Here is a 26,611-nt window from a genome sequence, read left to right as displayed (position 1 = left end):
TGCATGTATATTAAACATACTTATACATTTGCAAACAGTCATTATCAAGCTCTGTTTCTTACTATCACTTAGTACATTGAATCACAAATATGTCCTGGCTCACTGACAAGCTAAAGACATATGACCATACTCCTTTTCATTATTTCTATTAGGAAGTATTGTTTTAGTTACCAAAAAACATTTCAGGCAGCTGTTATAAACATAACAGTACCCTCTGGTGTTACTATATTTCCTTGCACATAATGGCCACGATATACAAAGCTTTAACTTCGATTACTGTACATTATTAAAAACTACAAAGCAATAAAAAACATACACAGTATTATGAAAAGGCTTCATAACAAGCTAACACACAAATAACCATTACAACAAAGAGGAGGGACATGGCTCTCATGCTACTGTATAAAGAAAAGAGTTGCTACTCTGTGTGATGTGAACTAAATATTGAAATTGTATTGTTGTTCAACCTTTTTTTTTATTAAACTACTTCTTAAAGATACAGTATTAGTGGTAATGTGGCTATGAGTGGTTTAGTGGTTAGTGTCTGTTATGAAAATGTAAAATATGAAGTCTTGACATGTCAGTAAGTGCACAGATGATGAATACAATTGAAAAGCATTTGATAGTCACCTTGATCCTACAGTATATGTCAGGCAGTGTATGTAGCCATTCTAAAGAGGGCTTTATGTTGCTGAGAGTGGTGCTGGATTTTTTTTCTTCTTTTTATTTAAAAAAAAGGAGGATTTTTTTTTTTTTTTATATTCACCTGTCTTACTATCAGTAATATATCAGCTCCACCCAGTGGCTTTTCTATTACATGACATGATACTACAAAAGCCAAGTACCAGATTTGTGTTTTTATTTTTCATTTAGTAAAATGTGGTATAGTAGTACAGTATATCTCCAAAGTACCGTACCAGACATTTTTTTAAATACATGATCAATATTTATATTACAAAAGGGACAGAACAATATTTTCCATATCAGGCTCGTAGCTCATACATTTAAATTACAGTCAAACTGTTTTTGGTATAAAGGTAATCCAGGAAAGAAGCTTCCTATAGGCACGATTCTCACTTTTTTTTTTTTTAGTAACATCTGTGGCTATGGCCCACTAGACATGCTTAGACTTGCTTCAATAACTATGTGCTTATATAATAAACGGCCTTATTCACATAAATCTGTCAGCAGATAATTGTACTTACAAACTGAAAATGATCTAGACGAAATGCTAACATGTTTTGAAATCATTTTTCGTACCTTCTTACATTAGCACTAGCAAAATGATCACTGGCTATGTTTATAACAAAAATAGAGGTTGCACGCAATGCTAGTAGTGCTACTGTTCCTAAAAAAATAATCACTTAAGAGCTTCTCCTTTTCCATTTCGACATGGGTTTACAACAAGCTTTTCAGTGCTGCATCAGCAGGTATCACTGGATGGCAATTAAGGAGGGGCTGGGACAATATTTCAGATGTCAAGAATGCTCCTAATGTGGTGCTCCTGCATCTGTGGTGCATCCAGAGCCTAACTTCATCAAATCATGGTTGGTTGCAAGTCCCTAGCTGAGGCAGAGGTTCCCAGGACATGTTCAATGAAGGGGGTGATTTCAGGACACCAATGCTGCAATCTTCTCTTTTAGACTCTGTATTTTCTTTTAATTACAATTCCAAAATGAATTGAAATTCAATATCAATTAATTCATGACTAACCAACGATATATTATTTACCCATTTGTAACAATCACGTTACACTGAACTTCAAAAGGGTCTTGAATTATGTTTTTCTATGGTGAAGCAGCTGTACAGGACAGATATGACAATTGGCTTGCCTGCTGCAAATATTATTCAACAATGATCACAATATGTCTCCAACTACCACTTTACTGGAGAATACCTCGTTTTAAAAACAAAGACAGTCTTAAACCAGGTTGTGTATGACAGCCCTAAGCCCCTTTTCCCATGCTCAGTCTTTGACTGAGATACTTAACCTGCTATTTAAAATTCTACTCACTTTAACAATTGCAGCGATTCTGCAAAAAGGTAATTTTCTTAAACAGCACTTAAGCCCCCACAAATGCCCCCTTTTTTTTAAAGCAGCAAGTGTTTCCCTAAATACATTAATAGACTCTGCATGTACTGTACAGAGCGCCTGTTAAAAGATATTGTTCTTTTTTTTTTGTTCATGCACGAAAAGAATACGCAATACAGTATTTGCAGCAAAAGACATGTTAAAATTTTTAATCACACTAATATTTTAATATAAAGAAGTTAACACAGACACACTATTTTTGCTTTCATTATACATTTCAATACAACAAATATTCCAAACGATTTAAATATTATCTTTCATGAACAGTGCAGCAAGCCAGAAAGTCCAAAAGTACACAGAAAGGTTGCTAGTAAACGTGTGTGTGTTGCCTCGTCGAGCTTTGTTGCAAGAGTGGAATGACAGTGTGCAGAGACAGCACTTTGGTGTTCACTTTCCAGTGTAATTCCAGCTGTGTTTGGCTTCTTAAGAGATTGTATAAGGCATTGCTGAAATAGAATAATATTTGGAAATCCATGTACATATTCACAGAACGTAATATTTGCTGATTCTTTCCATTCTGTATCTTCTACTTTTTTTGCTCATCTTTATTTGCATCTAGAAGAGCGGAGTGGATTCCCAATTTCTTCAGTTCTTCCACAAGGTCTCCATTCTGGTGCATCTGAAGCAGGATATCACAGCCCCCAACAAACTCCCCATTGAAGTAAACCTGAGGGATGGTCGGCCAGTTGGAAAAGTTTTTGACTCCTGCAGGAAGACAGAAATAATGATGTTTTTACTACGGTTTTATCATTGGGGACAGACAGACTTCTTGGGAAACAGATTGTGTTAATGGAGGTCTAAATCTCACTGTTGTGGAGTCAAATTAATGATAAACTGTATAACTGTTTATCTTTTTAGGTTATATTTTGAACGGGCTACTTGAAATATATGTCTGCATTTCGTTTCAAGATTCAAAACAGGATAACGGCAGTTTAATTTGAAACCTGATTGGAACCATACACTTTACAGTGAAACAAAATGTTAAACTATTGAATACATAAAGTACCATAGTACGAATATTATAAAAATCATATCATATGGGGATCATCATTTTTATTATACTGTAATGTGAACATGTAAATTAACCTTCGAATAGGGGTAAAGCTTGCAATCTTCTGCATTTGTTGTTAATGTACAGCATCATTAATGACTTATTTTAAAATCCAGTAAGCTTTGTTTGATGTATTAAATTCAATGTGCCTACCACTGATGTCCAGTTTAAGGAGACTTACAGAATAACCAACATACAACAGAAAGTGTAGGAGGAATATGTAGGACTTCAGTATATTCACATTGTAGCATGATAAAAAGGAACTGCCTTCTGCTCCAAAAGACAAGCAGAGGTCACAGTACTTATCTACTGTTGCAGACCGAGAAAGACCTGACAGTTAGCCTAGGCTCACTCCAACTTTGCACTATTGAGGGATCCAGGAAAATAATCTCTTGACCCACAGGCAAAATGCAAAAAAAAAAAAAAAGTGCTCCCATTAAACTTCAAACTGTCTGTAAATTACTGTAGACAATGTTCTTTCACGTTAAAAAAAAAAGGTACAAAGAACTTTTCCACTAATCCTATTGTCACTGTGCACAGTTCAAAATTATAGTCCTGTAAACACTACTTCTAACAAATTCCTTAAATTACAATAATCAGGTGCAACGACTCACTCACAATTACAATAAACCAAAGCTTGAAGAATACAGTGTGTGTTGGGTGTCTGTCTCAGTTATAGCCAGAGGCTCCAGTAGCGTGTCATAATCTTCCTTCCATCTAGAAAACTCTCTGCTGTGTCATTTGGGGAAATAGTTCATGTAATAAACATTTTGTTCCCATCTTTAAGGGACATTTACTTGATAAAAAATGACATTACCAGGTTATTTAAAAGAAAATCATCTGATGACAGGTGGGCTGAGTACCTGTTCTGTAACTGCTTTTAAAGTTACTGGTGCTGTTCAACCAGTGTTCTACTTGTGCCTTTTAAAAACGAATACTGCTAATATTTTACAGTAAAAATAATTAAACCGAACTTCATAAATGTTTTAAATAGGCAGCAAACTGATATAGCAGAATTGGACGTTACAGTAATGTCCCTTTTCACTGGAAGCATAACCATATTGTGTGAATAGATTTCACAAGGGAAGTTGTTGTTTTAAGTGACAACGTGATAGTATGCTGTAGAAAGACGGTTTAAACATTGAAACAAGTCATTCTAAACGTGAAGCAGCAACCAAATGGTCAAACTGTTTGGAACAGTTTATTTATTCCTGCGATTCTGAATAAATATATAAACAAGAAAAAAAATGTGTGTGTGTGTATACACATACACACACACACACACACACACACACACACACACACACACACACACACACACACACACACCAGTGTACAGCCAAATACGTACATAACAAAATGCAATGTTCATAACCTTTTTGGAGAAAAATGCAGTTACCTTCCCATAGACATCAATATGACAGTTTTGTAATTAGGTTACTTTAAAATGTATTCGAAATGGAAACATAGATAAATGCATCCAATTAATACCAATGTAAATTGTACAATTTAAATATTTCATAAATCGTATTTGTATTTTGACTGCCTCGTGTACGGTATTAAAAGTTACAATGTTTTGTAACAAACACAACCCCAGCTGCTGACCTTGTCTCAAGTCCTGGTCCTCCAACACGTTATAAGAGGCGTAATCGTCAACACCATGCATCCGAAGGATCTGCACCACGGCGTTGCTGAACCCACACATCGGCTGGGCAGGGGTTCCCTTAATAAACACCACAACCTTATCCTTTTTAATCAGCTGCCCCAGCTCACTATTTTCGGGTTCACTGCTAAAAAGTCGTGCGACAACCAACGACACATGCCCCTCAGGCACTGGTCCCCGTCTGTACAATCCGGCAGTACCTGAACGAAGCAAACCGGCAGACAATCTAAATAAATGATTCATGGTTTAATACTTTGGAAAGTAAAACTGTCTGATGTCAGGGTCACTCTTCGTTAAGGAATACACTGCGTCAGCTACCTCGATCCAAATGAACATGAACTGCACATGCGATGCTGCTATTGGATAAGTGATCTGTCCCTCCAAACCGTAATCGCCATGATTCGGCATTATTAATGTCAATCAAACCAGTTTTAACGTTGGGGCGGCTGCTTTAAAATGTGTTAGAAGTCAACACATTTTATCATGGTGTAAAATTTTTATTATTTTTATTTTAGAACGCGATTTTTTTACAGTTTGCAACATTTAACTATATATGTGTTATATATGCAAGGATAATATTACATCAATTACATAAATTCAAATATACTGTTTTGATAGTATTTCCGGTGCACCAATGGTGGTTTGCTGGTGTAGTTCCGCTTCCGGGTGGATTTAAATTCCAGGTGAAAGTTGGCGAGTTAATATTGTTTTGTTTTGAAGAGTACAGAATAGTAAGGTATGTACCCGATAAGTATGGTGACATTAATTGAAGGGGTTTATACTGTAAAATTATATCAAATTGAAATGTTCGTTGTATTAAATTAAACTAAATATGAATGTCAATGTGTGTTTAACATGAATACATACAACAACTAGAACTACCTTAGCAACGCGTTCAGATATGTGCAGTCCTTCACGTTTGCCCTTTGTACTATTCTGTGCTTGGGGTTTATAAGGACTGCAAAGAGAAAATAAAGGAAGTTTAGGCGTGACTGCAGAAGTAGCAGTTCTACGTGCGATATTTCTTTGACACTCCCATCCTATTTCCACGGTGGTGACAGATTCACCGGTTTTGTCATCCATCAACAGGTAGCTAACAGGTAGAGAGAAGCGTTTGCAGTGTAATATTTGGCGACACAAGTTATGTTTCCCCAAACATTCAGAACTGCCACACTTCATGCATGTTAAAAAACAAACACAAACAAACAAAACACATTCATTTTCTAAATAGCATTCAATTTGATTTAGATTATTGACCGTATTTAAAGGAAATATTGTTTGTGTGTTTTACCATTGCTTTGTACCCAATAAAAATGCAAGTACACTGGTTTACTCCGCCTTTGGAACGAATAGTTGTGTTGCTGTGATTACTGTCAGCTGTGTGGGCTGTTGCTGACTATACCGTTATCCAGTTTTGAAATTTATTTTACTTTTTATTTCAGGTCGCTGGGATCGGTTTATCGCATCACAGCTGAGGATCTTTATGGTTTTCTACTAGTCAGTCAGTGCTGCTTCCATAATGATTACCTCAAAATAGAAGCAGATTTTTGAATGACATTTGTACTGAATTTCTGTATAGGATAATGATGAAGGAAGTATGGTAACAAAGATAGTAAGCAACAAATGGATATTAAGACACAATAGGCTTTTCCTGGAATTTATTTATTTATTTATTTATTTATTTTATTTCTTAGCAGACGCCCTTATCCAGGGCGACTTACAGTCGTAAACAAATACATTCAAAGAATAATACGTTAAGAATAAATACACTTATTTCACTTTGAATTGTGTGTTGGTTTTTTTCCTTTTTTTCTGTGACTGTGCACAAACAGACTGGGATTGCTGTAGGGTGGTCTGCAGTCTTGTCTTGCCAATGTTAGAGATATTTTATATCAACATATTTGATTTGTTTGGGATTTTTTTCTGCTTACCATGCTTTCAAACTATTACAGATTTTTTTTTTCTATTTCAATAACTTTACTCTAAAATATGATATAGTACATGCTACCAGGAGTTTTCAGTGTATACATTAACTAGGAGTGGGGTTTTTTTTGTAGAAATGATTGAAGGTAGAAATTAAATATGTAGAAAAATGTAGTTCGGATCTATTTTCTTATTTTGAATGGACTTTCTGCTGTTTTATATGAATGTTTGAAACTAATTTCCCTGTAAGACATTTACAATTTTAGACTTATGTGCCCTATTTAATTATAAAACAATTTTACATTATCTACTTCTAGACCTGATATTTAAACATGGTTGTAGAAACTGTTTTTTTTTAATGTGCCATATATTTAAAACTATGTATTACTGCGCTACTTCAATCTCCTATTCTGGATTTATGTTCTGAAGTACCAACTGTAACTCCCTCCCAAAATGTAAACATGCAGTACAAAGATCCATCAGACCACGCCCCTTTCATGTTGCGTACTTTATATTTAGCCAATTGTTGCATTGGGTCAAATATTAAATTCCTACTTTTTTTTTTTTTTTTCCATTGCGTGCAATGTGTACAAATATATGAAAAATAAATCTGAAAACAATTAGGCCTAGTTCCGTTTGAGTTGGTTTTGTTTGAAAGACGCCCTTTCCAGACTTTAGGTATCACGTGGTACTGTGCAGCGCAGTATGCAAAAAGTATTTATAATTCTGCCATCTGAGCAAGCTGTTCGGTTGCTCTGACGATTGGTTGCTGTCGTCTGGTAAAAGGTAACGATGTCACACGACTAGATTTCAATTAGAGGAGGCCTTGGATTCTCTTCCTTCACTGACAGTTGAGTCATGAAAAATGTATCTGGAGGGATCTTAGCGCTGTGTGACTAGTTTAAACACGCAATTGATGCCTGTGTAGTGGTATGTAAAGGACATATTTTCTTTGGTTATATAAAGATTACAAATGTTATCTTTTTTTATTAATCATACTGTATGTAGTTATCTGTAGACCACAAATACGCGTTATTTTTTTCTTTTCAAATAGATGTGATTTTAAGTTGTTGCAGAATTTGAGAAGATCGATCGAAAACATCATCTGTATACATTTAAGGTCTGCTCGCAATTGATACATTTGGTCGCTGAATGGATACTGGGTAGCATACGTAAACCAATAGATGGGTAAAACTACAGGTTATTTTACACTTTAGACGGATATTTAAAAGTGAAACGAGCTACATTGTTTTTTTCTTTGTACAGATGCAAAAGTTTAACTTGTGTAACCAGTAATGCATAGACGCAGTGTAACTTTACTTTGAAATACAATTGGCACAGGGAAACATTGGCATGAGTGTAAAATATATACTGTTGCATTCATGTTATTACATCAATTGGCACATGTCTGGAGGAGTATTTCAATAGGTATTGCTACCAAAAAACAACCCTAGCTAAATTAATTTCGTCTGCTATTTTAAAACGTAATGTACCGTGCTTTGCCTGTAAGGATCTGGTTACGTAAACATTTCATATGCCTTTTACAACCAATTGCAGAACCTGTTTAAACGTGTCTGATATGTGAGCTGTGCGGTCGTATATCTTAACTCGGCTAAATATATCGGTATTTCCTGTTGATGTAGGTGGCTGTAAACAATAATTCGCCCTCTAAATACTGTACATAAGCTAACTGAAGAACGATACTACCACCTTTGTAATTTGGCGTGGTCTAGTAGAATTCCAGAAATATGACTGTAAAGGAATGTGCTGTATACTATAGTGCAAACAATCTTCATAGAATATAGACAGTGCCAAGCCTTTAAAAACGGATGAGCCACCAAACGTATATGCAAATCCTTTTATTTGTGTGGTATTATTATTATTATTATTATTATTATTTATTTCTTAGCAGACGCCCTTATCCAGAGCGACTTACAATTGTTACAAGATATCACATTACACATTATACAGATACTACATTATTTTACATACAATTACCCATTTATACAGTTGGGTTTTTACTGGAGCAATCTAGGTAAAGTACCTTGCTCAAGGGTACAACAGCAGTGTCCCCCATTTGGGGATTGAACCCACAACCCTCCGGTCAAGAGTCCAGTGCTCTAACCTCTACTCCACACTGCTGGTGGTAGCCCTGGGAAATCATTAACTGGTAGGAATGAGTCACTCCTAGGGAAACGCCTAATGTAATAAAGAAAAAAAGAAAAAATACTTTGTTTTCAGCGGGGAATTATATCCGTTGAAATAAAAAAAGAAGCAGCATGACCTATTGGCAGTTAACTTTATAAAGGTGGCATTTAATAACATTCACACTCGGTTTAGGTTTAATAATACAGATGCTGTTCTACATTTAAATTCATAAACGTACTGCCAGTTATAATTGCTCTGTATAGGATAGAAGCTATTTTTATTTTCCTGTATAATTTTAAATAATTAACCACGTATTAGGAAGTATCTATCCATTTTTACATTTTAATGACTAAACTGCAATGCAGTTGTACCTGGCAGCTAATGTAAGGCAAGCTTTGGTCTATTTGAAAGTTCAACCACTTTCAAAAGAGTATATTGAAAAAGACAGATTTTGTGTGTAAAGGTTAAAAACACTAAAGTTGAATTAGTAGTCACTTTACCTTTTGGGTCTGTTAAGTTAACAGAGATACATTATTTATGCACAGGAAATGGAGCTCCAATTGGAAGCCCATTCACTTTGCAGAGCCTACTGATTTAGAAAATCACGCATGGTTTAGAAAGTCAGATACATATCAGTGTAGTTTCAGATCATTTTGGAGCAAGTGTTTCAGTACATTGTACCTTAGTGGTAACAACTGTACAACGAAATAACAATTATTTATACATTACCTGGGGAAAGGTGTAGGACATTCTATTAATAGCAAGGTGGCCTTGTGCATGGGGGGTGTGCCATTTAAAATGCAAGCTGAATTTATAAAAGATACTGAGAAACTGAAATGCATATTCCACATGCTCATGCATTATGAATATATTTTGGCTTTTGAGTAACCGGATAAGTAGCCTACATTTCAAAAAGTATGACTGAATATAAAGTCATGTAAAATAAACATATCTACGTCTTCCTTGTGTGTATTTTGGAGAATCGTCTAATCGTGCTTGGTTTGTGGTTATTTTTTTGTTATAGTTATTTTCTTTTTGTGGGGGGTGGGGGCAGGCATGCTGAAATTGATGGGCTTCTGCTGTTTGATACTGTACAGTAATTTGATAGAAGAATTTGGGAAATGATGATACTGCATAGTACAGCAAAAAACACATCTAATAAAAATTAAATTCATTATAATAATAATGAAGCTGATGTTTTGGTAATGTTTTTTTACTTTTTTGAGCCTACACTTAAAACAGGCTCTTTTGCTTGCTCCGTGGTGCCTGGGGACAGGCTGCAGTAGCATGCCTTTTTAGTTGTGTCTTCTGAACATCCCAATTGCCATTAAACAGATTTTTTTAGAAAATGCACTGACTACTACAGATACATTCCATGAACCTCAGGTTGTAAACACTGACTATTCTTCAGCTACACACACAGCACAAGTACATGGCTTAAGCATAAGTGTTTTAGGTTGGAATTATGGATGTAGATTTTTTATTTTGGTTCTGGCTTGCATCCAGAAACTATTACTGTTAGTGATAATGTGTTGTATTGTAATTTCAATGGGTGGAGAATCTACAGTTTTTTTGTTTATTTGAAATGCATATTTTAACCTGCTGACTTAACTTTAGACAGAAGCGATGCCAACAAGTCTAAGCTGTTCTGGCACTTGACATTCTGGGGTATATTATAACGTATATAGGTGTTTTTTGTCCGTGGAATATTATTAATTGCATTCTCATTTATTCTCAGCTTCTTGGAAGAATTGACTTTCTGTTAGGTAACATGAAGAATATATACTGAGAACAAACTAGACTTCTCGATCAGCATTAAGGTAAGCAAATTAAAAGTCCAGAAAACAAGATTAGGCCTGCCTTGAGGTTGCTGTTTGAGGCTCTCTTTTGAATAACCATACCCAGCTGTTGCCTTATTCTATGCAGCTCATTAGTGGATAATATGATTAAACTCTCATAAATACACATGCATGTTGGATTATTCTTGCGTAAGAACGTTTTCTGATTCAATGATCACCCCATAATTTCCATGAACTATGTGCTTGGATAAGGCCCAGTTGTGCTTTTAGTTTTTTTTGTGATGTTGTCCTGCTCCACCAATGGAATTTTAGAGATTTACAAATATTTTAAGCTGGTACCTGGAATGTTGCAACATTCTGAACTTTATTCCTCCCGCCTTACCCAACTGCAGCTCTGTGTTGCACCATGACCCAGGAGGTGCAGGATGAGTTTGGAGAGAGCCTGGAGAGTGCCCAGGCCTGGATGCTGGCTGTCCAGGAGAGATTGAAAGTCAATGACAATACCCAAGGCCCCAGGGCAGCCCTGGAAGCCAGGCTGAGAGAAACAGAGGTGAGAAACACACCACAGGGTGTTTGGATGTGAGGGATACTAAATATGTTCAGTGTTTGAAACTCACTGGGCAAAATATAAATGTTCACTTTTACCTGTCAAATTTGGCAGTAGCCTTAACGTGAGTTTTTGTATTTCATTTGCTGGATAGGTATTGGGGTCTCTTCAGTTGTTATCATTAAACCATACATATTATGAGAGATGCCATTCCCCTTATATATTTTCTTTTTCATAGAAAATCTGGGAGTCGGAGCATGATGGCAAAGTTAAGATGGATATTGTATTTGTGGCAGGGGACGCTGTTCTGCAGTGCAGCGATGAGGACCAGAAGCACAAAACACTCTCCAAACTAAAAGAAATAAAATCACTGTGGGAAGAAACATGTACATACATCATCCACTGTCACAGGTAATATAGGTTGAATTTGCTTTAGATACCACAGAAGATTTGTATTTTATTAAAAAAAAAATGAAAAAAAACTTAAAATAAAAGAGAAAATAAAAACATTTGATACAGTACTGTCTTCTGCTGGTAATCTCTAGTGTTTCATTAGCAAGATTTCTATTCCAAAAGAAAAACAGATGTATTAATGTAAGTTGTTATGCGTTAATATTACCAACGTTAGTCATCTTCTTACACCTAAGGTTAGAACAGACTACATAATTTAACAAATGTATTTCAAGTCATGGAGAGTCTGGCATAATGCTGTTTTCTTTTTTTGTTGAAGCTGAAAACAAGATACCTGTGTTCAGCCAAATTAGCTTTTTGATAAATATCCTGATAAGTGTAGGACGTTCTGTTTCTAGACAAACATTTCCAGCTGTTTTCACTGTCCTCACTTGCCCCTCTGTAGCCGTATTGAGTGGGTGTGGCTGCACTGGAGTGAGTACCTGAAGGCCCATGAAGAGTTTGGGCTGTGGCTGGGGAAGATGAAGATGACTCTTGAACCCAACCTGGAGCTGCAGCTGGGCTTGAAAGAGAAGCGCTGGCAGCTGGACCATCACCGCGTCCTGCTGAGTGACACCGAGAACCAGGCCATCCTGCTGGAGAGGCTGCTGGACGAGGCAGCCAGCCTGTATAATCGCACCCAGGACCCCAGTGTGGACAGCGAGGCCCAGGAACGTCTCAAAGACAGTTATGAAGAGATCAGAACCAAGGCTCAGGTTGGTACAGGCTGCAGTGTTCATGGTTTTGATAGACACAATGATATGTCTCTTACGATTTACCACTGCTTTACATTTTTTATTAACTTGTTATGAACATTTTTAGCACAATTTATTGAGTGTATCAGAATCTGGTGCTATACGGAGGCTGTCTTTTTTTTCTGTCCTCCCGTCTGTGTTTGTCGCAATTTTTATTACTAGTTTAAATTGTGCTTGACTTTATATCTTAATTAAGTATGTGTGATGAGACTGACCTGTGCTGAAAAAAAAAAAAACACACCTGAAGAACAATGAGATACACAGAATGCATTGTCTTGTACTTCAGTGAACGAATACATCTGAAACACAGTGCAATCTCTAGTTGTCATTAACCTGCCAGGAGCTTATTTGAACACGTGTTCAATGTGTTTGGCAGTGCAACAACAGCTATTCCTTGTGGTGTTTGTAGTGTCAATGTTAAGCCCTGTTGCTCTAATGGCATGCTTTTAAAAGGGTTCAAATAACTAGTAGTTAAAGCAAACCATATCACTTTAACCACATTCTGTAGCACCTTCTTTTTATTACATGTTTTTTTTTTCATTTGAAGTATTCATATACTATACTTATACTCATGTTAAACTTTGATTCAGCTTTTACTTATTGCTAGTGTTTCCTGTCTGCAGTGCTGTCCTGCACGTACAAATGTGTCTACTGTATACCTTTAGTTTGTCAGCTGTTTGTAGAAGGGGACAGTCTTCAACAGGTGTGAAACATAATACCAGGTTTTCTTACTATGTTTCAAGTGACTATTCTGGGGTACAGCTATAAAATAAGTTTAGACATGTGCTAAATGTTGACTTGAGTCTGTCCAGAAATACCATGAGGTGGGGAATGTTCAGATCTTGTTGACACACCGAATCTAAAGAGCACTTCATGTCATGAGAGCCTTTTTTTTAAATGCTGTGAGTGTAACAAAAAGTTTAGCACTGTAACCACATTAAAGTAAAACAAAACAAAGGACGAACTGCATGCTAATAACTGGTCTCGGTTCTGAAAGTTTTTTTTTTTCTTTCGTTTTTTTCAGGAAAGAATGAAATTACTTGAAAAAATTGTAGAGGAACACCAGCTTTACAAAGGTTCTACTGATAAATTCAGAGTCTGGCTGCGCTCCAAGGAGGAAGAAATCGCCCAGTGCAGTGAAATGACAGATTCAACAGATGAAAAACAGGAGACATGGAAGGTACAGCAGTTTAAAATGAATCTCATTGTATATAATTAAATAACACCTGTGAAGAATTCTGTAGTGACCACGTCCTAGAAGAAACACTCTTGAAATTCTAGAATGTATTTTAATTAAGGCTTCTGATTTTTGGTTTTAACCGATAAAACACCCCCTATATATATATATAGATCTATCTATATATATATATATATATATATATATATATATATATATATATATATATATATATATATATATATATAATTAAATCAGTCTATAGCCAATAAACACCAGAAAAACAATGTTAATGGTTACTCAATTTACGCTGACTTCAACCCTTTCCCATTTAGAAAAAAAACCAAAAAACTACTACCTTTCCCAGTGCTCTCTATGATTGATTCGTTCTGAATGATTTAAACCCACCCCAATTACTGAGTGGCAGCAAATTCCTACATTTCTATTGGAGACTCCGCTTGCGAGATTTAAAACGAGATTACAATTAGAAGGCTTGTTTGTGGGATTTAAAGCTATATTACAGTTAGATAGAATAAAACAGGAAAGAAGGTACAGCTTAAGTGTACAAGTACTGTCGAGTTTCTATACATACAAGCATTTTGGAAAGTAACCGAAAACAATAATTTTATACAGTGTATAAAACTCGAAAATAGCTACAAATAAGCACCAAAAAATGAAATCAATAAAAACAGAACAGAAGCCCTAAGTATAATTAACATTTGATGTTTGGGTCCCTTTAAAGGATTGCTAGTAATTCTCTAGAATTAGATTGCTGGGATTTAATTAAAGCAATTAAAAGTCAATTTTAACCAATTAACTATATAAAAAGTGGCCAGTTGAAGACTTTTTGTTAGATAAGTTACTCGATGAGATTGGCTGTTCTTTTTGATATTGGAACTCAAAAGCTGTCTCTTTCTTTTTTTTCCTGCTTCCCTCAGGACATTCTTAAAAGTGTTAAGAGCGAGGAGAAGACTTTACAGCACATTGAAAGGTTGGCTGAGGCTGTGAAGAACAGTACGTCTCCACTGGGAGCAGAGAAGACCACGAAGGAGGTGGAAGAGCTGAGACAAGCCTGGGAGAGCCTGAGGCTGGCTTGTGAACAGGAGCAAGAGAGACTAGAGAACACTGTCCGTATTCAATCAGAATACAGAACCAAGGTTCTCAAGATGAAATCTGACATGGCAGAACTCAGAAAGCTAGTGCAGAAGCTTAACCAAGACTTGGAGTTCAAAGACGTGGAAAGAACAGAAGAGCAAATGGTAGCTCTGTGGAGAAAATTTATGGTAAGATGTGTGGAGATCACAATTGTGTTTTTTCAGCTTTTGTCACCATCGGCATGGTTTGCAATTGTTGGGCTTTCATGCATCTGTCAAGTTGGAGTCTTAAACATTGACATTTTACCTTCAGGCAGAGATGCCAAAGTGAAGTAAAAATTATGAGCATAACAATCTTGTCTTTCATACCTTGTTGTTGTTTTTTTTTTTTAAATACAGACTATAAAAAGAGGTATGTCACAACCAGGATTGTGATTTGTCTCATTTTAGTCTAAACTAGATTGTGGTTTGCTGTTTTTGTGTTTAGTTTCTAATACAGTGCATGTGTTTTTAAAAAATATAATATCAATTTGTTCAGAAAATTGAGTGCTGTACTATAAAGCTATGGAATAGCTACAGCATGCTCTTTTGTTTATGTTTAGCTGTAGTGTTTTCTGTGTGTTCTGTTTGTACTGACTTCATGCTGAATTGGTTTTCCAGGCAATCAGGACAGCTCTGGCAGTGGAAGAGTCACGTGTTGAGAGGCTGAAAGCTCAGCTGAAGGAGTTGTTCAGGTTTTCTCAGAATGTGAAGCCTCATTCTGATGATGTTCTGGCTGCAGTGAAGGAATATCACAGGTGAATAAATGTTTGGTAAAGTCAAGCATTTGCTTTCCATAAAACATCCTGTTTCCAGTTCATTTGTCACTTGCTGTAAAACACAAACAACATATTTAGAAAACACCCAGCCTTCTAAATAGGCCTGTTTGTACTGTTTGTACTTCATATACATAGTGTGTAATATATTGTGTTTATTGGTACCCAACAGCAACAAAACATCTTCACAGTATTGTTGTGAGCAGATCTTTTTGTGGTCTTGTTTAATGCAGTGTGAAAGGAAAGGCATTTAAACTGTCGACGGAGACAGAGAGCAGTCTGAGGCAGATCTTCCAAGATCCTCTGCGAAAGTTTGTGCAGTGGAGGCCCTCAGCATTGAAAGTTCTTGAGAATTCTTCAGAAGTTACAGATTTTGCACTGCTCAGCATGCACATGCAGCAGATTGAGGTATGGCACAGATTCCATTGTCTGTCTGTCATTGTTTACCTGGAACAAGGAGGCTGTGTGGTCCAGGGGTTAAAGAAAAGGGCTTTTAACCAGGAGGTCCCCGGTTCAAATCTCACCTCAGCCACTGACTCATTGTGTGACCCTGAGCAAGTCACTTAACCTCCTTGTGCTCTGTCTTTCGGGTGAGATGTAATTGTAAGTGACTCTGCAGCTGATGCATAGTTCACACACCCTAGTCTCTGTAAGTCTCCTTGGATAAAGGCGTCTGCTAAATAAACAAATAACATGTTCTCAAGGGAGGCTAGACAAGTTGTGCATTGTTCAAAAATTCCTAAAATACGTTTTCAGGTTTAGTAGTACTATGGTATGATGTGGTATTTTCTTGTTTGGCTTGTTTAGTGTAAGGTTGTTGTGACATAATCATTCTTGACATCTGAAGAAAAGGTAAGGTTTTGTGTTTTTTGTTTTTTTTCAATTTGTATTGTTTCCTAGTTCAAATATATATTTTATACTGCTTTACCTACCTAACAATCATGGCAATATCCCTTTTTATTTATTTATGCTTAAGCCCAGAGCAGTTTGAAACATTATTTGAATCATTTATATCTGTACTGTTTTTGCTGTAGTTATCAAACTAATAGAAAGAAATTGAGAAAAAAAAGCAGAGGAAGGCAGAACAATTCTTTGATCTGTAGAAACTGTTGCTTTCTCAGCTTATGATTCTTCTAAAGGTGTGTGTACACTGATGTATATTAACTGTTAACTTGGGACAGTCAATATACATTAGTGTTGCTGAGATTGCATAGGCAGATCTAAGCACCACCTCACTAAAGTTGATATCTTTAAATCTGGCCCAGAATATGCATTCTGCAGTTTAGGATGCTTAATGATAAAGATTCTGATTTTTAATTATATATGTTTTGTCATTTGATCCAGACATTGCTGTGTCAAAGCTCTCAGTTCCAGGAGAGGCTCAGCCTCTTGCATGTAAAGCAGGATTTGCTGGGCAGCATCTTTGTTGAGGAGAAGGCAAAGGACCTGAAGTCAGATCTTGTTGGAGCTATAAAAGAGAGAGAACGCCTTCACAACAGACTACTCCAAACGAAGAGCCGGCTGCAGGTAAAGCCATCAGGAAAGCGTTGAAAGACCAGGGCACAGCATTCCTTTAGTTTGCCCCCTACTGTTCACCAATGTTTAAAAACAAACAGTTGTCACAACCTGGTTATAGCTTTGGTATTTACATGCTGTTACTCTGAACCTAGCGGTACCATAGACCAGTTTTTTCTTTTTTTTTTTTTTTTTTTTTTTTTTACCCATTTCAGCTATGCAAATTAACAGGATAATTACATTACTAGATTACAAAATATTCTATTGATATAGTTAGTTTTCTTTTTCTAATGTTAACATGCTTTTTACACATCAGAGTTTAATGTCAAGAACAAAGGATTTTGATGTGGCTTATGGATCATTCCTGAAACAATTGGATGATATCAGGGTGAAAATTGAAGCTGAGAATGCCCTGCAGCCTGACATCCTGACTAAAAAGGCTCAGTTTGAACGATTGGAGGTAATTTGCTTATAACAATTCTAACAGTTTTGCTAAATGAATTCAGCATCATTTCTCAAAACATGAGCTTGAACATAGGCAGATTAGCTGTGTTTCCAAAGCTGTAAGAAAATGTTTACTAAAAAACACGTTCAGTGGTATAAAGGAATGTCTTATGTACCATAAATCAGAACTTTGTGTCCAGCAAACATCAATACATGCATGACTATTTTGTCAGAAGTTCATAATTCTCTGTGCTGAAGCTATAAATACAGGGAGAGTGTTTTAACACAAATAATGAATCAAACACCCCACCTCTGTAAGTCTGACAGCTGTTCAAACTCAAACCATCTCTGAAACACAACTCTGAATTGTGGGATTTGACAATCAGGATCTCCTGGTTTTTAGGCAGTGCAGAAGCGCCAAACCTTGCTCTTTACTGCCCCCTAGTTGTAAAACAAGCACTCTTTTGCTCTTTGAATGTTCCAATTTAAGGATGTAGCGTAGCATGTGTAATTATAGTTTTCTTTACAGATAATTCAGAACGATTTAGTTGACTTTGAAGCTCACAGTCAACAGCTGGAGAGTTTGGTTTCCTCAAACCCCGCCTACAGAACTCAAATCGGCCAGCTATCAGCTGACTGGAAAGCACTTCATAGATCCTTAAAGGTAAAAAAAATATACAAGTTGTCAACACTTTTTTTTTTTCCCTTTACTTTTTCAGAAATAGAATAAAAAGTGTAAGAGTACACTGTTTTATATTTTTACCAGACACGTAAAATAAACAGTTATTAAACTACTAATTCAAACCATTATACATTTGTTAATTTCCAATAAGTGTTCTATTAAACAAGGTCAATACCATTCTGTCAAAACATCAAATAAGCTGGTGCAGTTTTTGTGATGTTTTTACTTTGTCAACTATATTAATTTCCTTGTAGCTCTTTGATCTAGCAGCTGGATTTACACTTCTTTTTACATATGTCTTTCAGATTAAACTTCAGGCAAGCGAACATGCTATTTATGAGCATGAATGTTTTCATGGGAACTTGCTGAACCTGGAACATTGGTTGATGGAAACCAAACAGAAACTGGAGTTGTTTCGGAGTTCAAATAGGGAGTGGAACATTGAGAACCACCAAGCTGAGGTTCAGGTCAGTCAATAGTTGTGTTTAGTTTTCAGTGCCATTTGTTGGTGTCGGCTTAGCAGAGTTTCTCATGCAAAGTTATACGAGGCCCAAACCCTCTATTTCCCTCGCTGCTGGTTTTTGGCTGAAAGTTAGAAGGCAAAAATATGTGGCTGGCTTTTCGAATGCAAATGAGCTTTGTGTTGCTTTTCCTTGCAGAAATTGCTTGCCGAGTTCTCTGAGAAGGATATCGAGCTTCACCAGGTTGAGTCTCAAGGAGATGCTGTGCTGACAAAAACATCTTCTGAAGGCAGAGTGCACATACAGAGAGACCTGGAGCAGCTGAGGGAATCGAGGGCTTCCCTGCTGAGCAGTATCACCAGGCAAGATATACATGCTTCCTTTATACATTTAAATAAGATTCTGTATTTCAGGTGGCAATGTTTAAATGACAGAAGCCTTGGTTTATTTGTGATATACTCCAAAGTTTTAGTAATTCTACTCAGTGTTTTGTTTATTTCCTTTCCCCTTTTAGACTGTAGGTCTTAATATGTGGTGTATCTAATCTTTGAGATATTAAATTAAACTGAAAAGATATTAAATTAAACTGAAACATTAACTAAGGAATCATTCATTTGGGCATTCAGGCTTTACAATATTGTAGTGCTTCCAATATTATGGTGCTAGTAGTTGAAGCCCGTAAAAAGCCCCTGGTTTCTATTAATAGCTACTGTGTTTCAAATCTTTTCTGCATCTACAGCTTGCGAAGCAAAATCCAAGCTGGAGGGGGTAATGAACTCAGTATTGAAGTAACTGATCATGGAGCTGAAGGAGGAAGTGGTTTCAGAGCTGAAGGATATTATGACTCGAGACGTGGAAGTAATGAACTCCGAGTCAATAAAGTCAGTGCTGGAGATGTACCTGATTTCAGAAGGGAAGGAGATTATGACCGAGATGAAGGTGGTATCGATTATGAATTTAAAAAGACAGGCAGTGAACGAGGCTTTGAATACAGAGGTGGACATTACGCATTAAAAAGAGAGGGTGAATATGACCAATCTGAGGGAGGAGGAGGTATCCAAGCCAGAAATGAATATAAAGAACACAGAAGAAATGATTTCCAAAAGCAGGGAAGCAATGAAGTTCAAGGAAACCTTGGCGTGAAATTCAGAGGTTCAGGACAACGCATCAAAGTGACAACAGACACTCCTGATGGATACACCATGGTAGCAGGATTTTAAATATTCTGTTTTATTTGTATATGTGTTTTAATAAGGTATACAGACCAGCCATACTGTGTGTTAGTTAATCTGTTGGAATTATAACTACTTGTTGTGGTCTTGTAAAATTATTATTTTTTTTTGTAATAAACGTCGTTGAAGAAAATTTGCTTTGGAAATGCATATAAAATAGTGTAGCTGATGATGAACAAAAAAGACATCCACATCAAGATCTATTAGAAACCCTATCTCTCACTAAGAAATAAATAAAACTGTTCAGAAACAATCAGAACAGAGCAATACAAACCCCAAGCTGGGATCGTTCTTGCCATAACTATTAACTGACACTTCAACAAACACAGAACGAAAAAGCACTGTTTCATACCCTTGTGGTTTTAAAATCGTCACAATACTAATTGTAATGTGGAGAGATGTTTTGATTGCTAAATTAAATATGTATGCTTTTCAGGACGGCGCACAAGAAATCCAAGGTCGCAGTGACTACCATAAACTGCAGAAGCAATTTGAAGAGTGGCTGAGAAGTGAAAACGGCAAACTAACCAAGATTTTAATACGTAAAGAGTCCCTGAGTAGTAAAGAACTGAAAAGCAGGCAACAGGGACTTAAGGTAGGATTTTGTATTAAAGGCACTTCTGCAAACCACATGTAGGCTAAATCTAAACTAAATAAAATACAGTACACATCCATTGTCTAAAAGAGGTTGGGTGGGTTATGGGTCAGCGCCCCTGGTTGTATTGTAGACCTGGGCAGCAGTGAGTGAAAATAAGGACTGGGGACGGCCTGACTGGTGGTAAGGCACTTTGTATGGATCCTTTTTTTTGAAAATTTGTATTTATTAAAATGTAAGCTTTTCAGTATTTAATTGTGTCTATCTAATACTTTGAATGGATTTTAAACTCCTCTAAATGTACAGTAATGTATGGTTTGTATTTTATTGACACATGTTCTTTATGCACAGGAGCTACGGTCACGCATCTCTATGGGGCAGGATCTATTTCAGTCTTTGCTGAAGTCAAAAGGAACTAAAATGGGTGCAGATGCACACCTGGAGGACCTGCGCTACCAGTGGATGCTCTATAAATCTAAACTGAAAGATGTTGGGGACCTTAGGGTAGCTGCCCAGGTATTTATACAAGGAGGCTGTGTGGTCCAGTGGTTAAAGAAATGGGCTTGTAACCAGGAGGTCCCCTGTTCAAATCCCACCTCAGTCACTGGCTCATTGTGTGACCCTGAGCAAGTCACTTAACCCCCTTGTGCTCCGTCTTTCGGGTGAGATGTAATTGTAAGTGACTCTGCAGCTGATGCATAGTTCACACACCCTAGTCTCTGTAAGTCGCCTTGGGTAAAGGCGTCTGCTAAATAAACAAATAATAATAATAATATGAATTATTCGATATAAATGATTATCTCCTCTTAAAACCTTTTAACTCCACTGTGTTAGTGTAATTACTTGGTAATCTAGTTACTGAATATTTCTGTAATGACCACAAGATGGTGCTTTGTCTTGTTTGGCAGATCATTAATGTAGTGGTCTGTAGCTTACTTTTATATAGCAAAGAAAAAACATATTTGTTTAAAACCCAGAAACTGTAAAAGAACTAATTTCTGGAGTGAAACATAATCATTCCATTAATAACATTTTTGAAAAGCAGTTTCTAACTTGGCATCTGATAATATTGATAAATGTTTTAGAATAGTGATATACTTTTTGTTTCACAGAGACATGGACCTCTGGATGAGCCTATCAGGACAGAAAAGGTACACATTATTTTAGTAATACTATATACTGCTTTTATATTAATTTAGGAACTTCTGTCTGGTAAAAAAAAGTCTTATAAACTCTAAAGGGCAAGATGTATTTAGATTGGCTGTTCTGTGGGAAAACACAAAGGACTAGTTGGCCTGGCAAACACCTGAAGGACTATATCCACATCATCAGGGTCAAAGAAAAATGAATCTTGTTAATTATTTCTTTCCTAGTAAGAAGCCAGTGCTTGTGGTTTTAAGGAGGCTCTTCAGGTTAAGATTCTAAAGGTGTCTGAATCTTAATGTTGGCAAGCTGATTAAGTCACTCCAATGACAATTCTTTTAAAAACCATATTTTGGCATGTACTGTACATTCTTGAACCACTTGCTCTGTTGGCTTCATTAAACCTGCCTCAACTTCCTGAGCTGTGTCCTTTCTGTCTGTATAGTTTTTGCTCATTAGCTGAACACCTTACAGTTGAGGTAATACTTAGCTGGAACAGACTGAGACCATTCATTTCCAGATTTAGATCCTGTTTCTATTACATAATGATTTTTAATTAATTTTTTTTTAGGCCTATTGCAGGACCCACAAGATTAGACCACCTCAAAGGACTCTTGTTCATTCTTACCCCTTACCTGTCTACCCCCTACCCCTGCAGTTTATGCTTATATTTATAGACACATTTCAACACTCTTAATCTGTTGTAAAAGGAGAGTTGTGGTTGCCTGTGTTACTATGTTTAAACCACGTTGCATCACATCCCACTGATCCTATCTGTTAATTATTAAAATCATTGCACTTTAATGTTAGACTAAGCCACCAAACAACAAGCATATCCCATTATTCTTCTATACAAGGTGCTGATGTACACAGGTTAAATTCAGGTAAAGGTTAAAAAAAATGTATATAAAATCGGTATTCTATTTCTAAAAGGTTTTACACCTGAAACTGCAGTCTCATCAAAATCTTTATATTAACTAACTCCTTTTTTGGTGTCTCGTGAAAAGAGAATTGTCACGTGTGTGACATGGTAAACATGGTTGCATTCCAGGTTTTATAAATTTCTGTTTGTTTTTCAGAGACGATCGGGTTTCCTGTACCGGGTGTGCTGTGCTGCCCTGCCCCTCCAGCTCTTACTGCTTGCTCTCTTACTCCTGGCCTTCCTGCTGCCCCTAGTGGACGAAGGAGCCAGCTGCTCTCTGGCCAACAACTTTGCCCGATCTTTCAGTTTGATGCTGAGATACGATGGACCACCGCCAACATAATCTTAATCTGCACTGCTAGCGGATAATGGGATTGTTTTTCTTATACTGTGTACTGACTGACTCAAAGAGGGCGAGTGCTAACAAAACACATTCATTAATAGTATACTTTTTAATTGTGTTCCTTGGAGGCCTGTGGCTCGTTTTCCGAGACTTAAGTCAAGGATTTGCCTTGTTGTTTGATTTCTTCTGGTGAAATCGGTCATTGTTAAATTTAGTGAAAGACGTGTGAGGAGTGTGGGTGTGTATGTGTGTTAGTGTAAAGAGACAGTCTTGCCTTCAATTCCTTTGTCATTAATTGTAGAAAGGCAAGGCACCCCTCTAGCCTGTTAGTCAGCAGATTCAATCTTAAGCGAGGTTGGAACACTTTGGACCTCACTCTAGTGGAATTTCCAGTAGTATGAGCTTCTTGGCAACCTGTTTGCTAAACTTCCCTCTAATAAAATATGCCCTCATTATTAAGAGATGTTGAAGAGAATGTTTTATTCTTATAAGAAGAATGCAGATAAATGCTAGTCCTAAAACTTGAATTCCCAATGCAATTGATGGAGCTTGGGCAGCAGATACCACTTGAGAATTGTTATTCAAATAGGGCTATTTGTACTTGTCAACATTATAAAAGCACCCATAGGTTATATGGGGAGCCACTTCAGTTTTGTTGAGGTTGCTTATTCATACAATATATTGAGCATAACATGACGTAGTATTATACATTGTATTTTTATATTGTAGATGCAAAAAAACTGAACATATATTTGGATGCTGTATAAAACCATTATTTGCTTTGTATCAATTAAGCCCTATTTCCAAAAGAGGGGAATATGTACTTGATTGAAATCATAGTTTATGTAGGCCTATTTTTTTGTACTTTTACAAAAAGCCAAAGAGGTTGACTTCTAACTGCACTTATAAACATTATTTTACTAATTCATCTGTATAATTATTGTATCAAATGGTTAAGTAATATGAAGTATTCATAAACTTAGAGCATTTGTCCAGTTTTCAAAACTGCTGGTGTCATTGTGTTGCACTGCAAATCCAAAGACTTTTTAAAATGAATGTAGTGAGCAATCAACATTGACTCAATAACAGAGAGATTAATTCATTTCCCCCTACCTGACAGCACATGGTAGTGAGAACAACTTACTCAGTTACATTTAATAATGATGTTTGTCCTCTGTCTATGGACAGTTCTGAAGGGTAAATGAGAGATATGTATGTGTGTGTGTGTGTAAGCATTTCAAATCGTAACATTAATGTGCTTTTAGTTATGGTAATATGAAGATTCTAGTGCTTACACATCCTTTGCAGCTGGATGTCTTTTGTTTTAAACTTTTTATTTTTTTATTTTTATGTGATGCTGCATATGTAAAAAGGGTCAGCACTGCTTACAGTATTTCCTTTTTTGATCAAATTCCTACTTTCTTTGGGCCTTCTGCCCCTTTGTCTATTTGGCAGTAATCCAGACTGTTGCAGAAATAGTTGAACTAAACTTTTTTTTTAGTTTGTATTACTCAGTTGAGAGCAAGGAATTAATATCTGAACAAACGCTGTACAAAATTATTTTGACAGATTGATATACTATGGTGTATTAACTTTCCATTTTTAACCTTTTTTAGTGTTTCCCTGTGCCTTTTTAACTAGTGTGTGTCAAGGACTCCTATTGTATATTATCAAATAATTACTATATATATACAATATACAGCTTGTCCTGTAAAATATTTTAATTGGAGGAAAACATTGTATCAACTTTTACATCCACTATTAAATAGTTTAGTACCATTTACAGGTGCTATGTGTGTATATTAGGTGTATCTATTGAGTACAATTATTATATCTTGAGTTTTCATGTCCGGTGTCTTATACATCATGTAACAGATCAAAGTTGTAATTCTTAATACATTTATTTTTTGATTCTCATATTGTACTATTGAAAGTAAATTATGTACTCTACGGGTAAAGAAAGAAAGAGGGAGATAGCATTTTGGAAAGATTTAACCACAATTTAAGAATGTTATTCCTGACAATCCATATTCTGTGTATGGCTACTTGTTAAAATTGCAACATAACAATATGCTCTATAGTATAACATATGTGGTTATTATTTAAACAATACCTTTTGTATTTTTTTTTTTAAACTTCAAACAGTCTCATACATTATATCCTGAAGTTTGAGGTCATGTTGAATGCATATTTGCTGGTATGTTTTACACGGTTGCTAAATAATTAAAGGCTTTGCATTGTGTAAACAAAAGCATTGTGTGTGTGTGTGGTATTTTTCATCAGCTAGACCATATGTTCTCAGTAAACAAGCTGCATATCTCACTTCAGACTCGCTCCCATCTAGTGCAGTAGAAGTTTTCTTAAAATAAGTTATGCAAGCAAGTCCTAAAGTGAAACAAAAAACATGTTGAAGGCTCTTTTGTACTGTGATTTAAGAATACATTTCCTCCTCTGGCTGTTTTTGTTTGTATTCAGAAGATGTCGAATTTTAACCCCAAAATTAATTCTCTTATAGTATTTCACTTCTTAATGTTCTGTGCTCGTACATAAGGTTGTGAGATGGCCAGTGTTCCTTACACCCAGACCAGCCTAACTTTTCACTAGGTACGATACTTGTTTACAGCTGTGTCTACTTATGCGAGACCATGAATAGTGCTCATTCTTTCCACAGTATGGTCCAGCACATAGCTGCTCCTGCCCTTTGCTCATTTTTTATATAGTAAATGTTTAATCTTTTTAAAGGTAACCATGACAACATATTGCTTAATTAATGCCAGTATATGTTTTCCCACCCGGGGGATATAGAATTACAAAGGTTTCCTCTGTAGGTTAAACTGATCTCAGTATAAAAACACATTGAGATGTGGCCCAGCCATATGATGTTTAACATTTTAAATCTATGTCTATGCTTGTGTAGATGTTACTATTGACCAGCGCTAAAGAGAATATTAATTCATTTTCAACAACAACAACAAAAAATCTTGTTTATGTGTAGTCAATCAATATCAGTAAATATCCTTTTCTATTTTTAGACCATGGGCACATAAAAGTGGACATAAAATGATATGCTAAATATATAAAAATGACTTGTAGTTTAAAATAATGAGATTAAATAGACCATATATTTCTTTCATTTAAAAAAAAAACTAAATCAGGGATTGCAGATATAGTTGGAGATCTGGCATTGGTCATGCATGAACATGACCAGGTCTCCAGCAACTGAGTAATGTATAGTCATATAAAGCAATACCTTGTCCTACAGGGATGTCAACAGATCTTTTTTTTTTTCTGGAAATGTATAGGTAGCTACTGTCCACACAGAAGAAGGCAATTGCATTGCATTGTTACAATGCAACTCATTTCCTGATTTACTTATCAACATCAAATTATACTTCGATCTGAATAGATGATAATTTGTTTACATTTCCTGTCTGGATTATGCCATCTTCTAGGCCTGTATTTGGAGCATGTTGATATTATAAACACTGTGCTTTTACCATGGTGTGCTGCAGATACTGCTTTTAGGACAGATATACAAACATGTAAAACATCATCAGTCTACAGAGGAGCTGCAGGTTATAGCTTGTACTATAAATCATAGCAGCTGCCACTGAGACGCCAAGCATGTGGGATTGAGACATCTGTGAAAGCTGGATGCCTGGAAGCCAAATAATGTTATTTAAGCCAAATATTTGGAACTGGTGCATTGTTAAAAACAAGAAGACTCTGATCCTAAAATGAATGCAAATACACGTTGGTA

At 36.2% G+C, this 26,611-nt stretch overlaps 2 protein-coding genes and 1 non-coding gene across 7 annotated transcripts; 2 read left to right on the top strand and 1 right to left on the bottom strand.

The window, feature by feature from the left end:
* Positions 1-2,213: 2,213 nt before the first annotated feature.
* Positions 2,214-5,157, bottom strand: LOC117422117 (glutaredoxin-related protein 5, mitochondrial-like). The gene is made up of 2 exons (XM_034036779.3): positions 4,749-5,157; positions 2,214-2,797 (listed from the first exon to the last, which is right to left on the bottom strand). Exons 1-2 carry the CDS (start codon positions 5,047-5,049, stop codon positions 2,619-2,621), a joined length of 480 nt encoding a protein of 159 aa, XP_033892670.1. The 5' UTR covers positions 5,050-5,157; the 3' UTR covers positions 2,214-2,618.
* A 298-nt stretch (positions 5,158-5,455) lies between these two features.
* On the top strand, positions 5,456-25,102 carry LOC131697612 (nesprin-3-like). Of its 5 annotated transcripts, XM_058987828.1 has the most exons (20): positions 5,456-5,542; positions 6,249-6,418; positions 10,616-10,697; positions 11,069-11,226; positions 11,462-11,634; positions 12,080-12,389; positions 13,453-13,608; positions 14,544-14,888; positions 15,360-15,496; positions 15,748-15,922; positions 16,859-17,041; positions 17,346-17,489; positions 18,003-18,137; positions 18,461-18,622; positions 18,815-18,978; positions 19,356-19,821; positions 20,285-20,443; positions 20,795-20,959; positions 21,556-21,594; positions 22,666-25,102. In XM_058987828.1, the coding sequence occupies exons 4-20, from the start codon at positions 11,083-11,085 to the stop codon at positions 22,849-22,851; spliced, it is 3,243 nt and encodes a 1,080-aa protein (XP_058843811.1). In that variant the 5' UTR covers positions 5,456-5,542; positions 6,249-6,418; positions 10,616-10,697; positions 11,069-11,082; the 3' UTR covers positions 22,852-25,102. The 5 variants fall into 5 exon arrangements, with proteins under 5 accessions (XP_058843811.1, XP_058843812.1, XP_058843810.1 ...); XM_058987829.1 differs by lacking the exons at positions 5,456-5,542; positions 6,249-6,418 and adding an exon at positions 7,408-7,659 and having other exon boundaries at positions 10,627-10,697; XM_058987827.1 differs by lacking the exons at positions 5,456-5,542; positions 6,249-6,418 and adding an exon at positions 7,408-7,659.
* On the top strand, positions 5,707-5,982 carry LOC117422734 (small Cajal body-specific RNA 13). Its single transcript, XR_004547658.3, has one exon. It is a non-coding gene; the product is annotated as a small Cajal body-specific RNA 13 (non-coding RNA).
* Positions 25,103-26,611: the final 1,509 nt, after the last annotated feature.

This window comes from Acipenser ruthenus, chromosome 15 (genome assembly GCF_902713425.1).
Source record: "Acipenser ruthenus chromosome 15, fAciRut3.2 maternal haplotype, whole genome shotgun sequence".
NCBI lineage: Eukaryota > Metazoa > Chordata > Actinopteri > Acipenseriformes > Acipenseridae > Acipenser > Acipenser ruthenus.
Note: the sequence above shows the minus strand (reverse complement) of the source record. Positions and strands in the feature narration are given on the sequence as shown.

Bases quoted from the DNA above. Each gene is read 5' to 3' on its own strand.
- LOC117422117 (XM_034036779.3), bottom strand. From the start codon at position 5,049: ATGAATCATTTATTTAGATTGTCTGCCGGTTTGCTTCGTTCAGGTACT. The intron at 2,798-4,748 runs GTCAGCAGCTGG...GTCTTCCTGCAG, and splicing joins GGACCAGGACTTGAGACAAG to GAGTCAAAAACTTTTCCAAC.
- LOC131697612 (XM_058987828.1), top strand. From the start codon at position 11,083: ATGACCCAGGAGGTGCAGGATGAGTTTGGAGAGAGCCTGGAGAGTGCC. The intron at 14,889-15,359 runs GTAAGATGTGTG...TTGGTTTTCCAG, and splicing joins CTCTGTGGAGAAAATTTATG to GCAATCAGGACAGCTCTGGC. The intron at 19,822-20,284 runs GTAGCAGGATTT...TATGCTTTTCAG, and splicing joins CTCCTGATGGATACACCATG to GACGGCGCACAAGAAATCCA.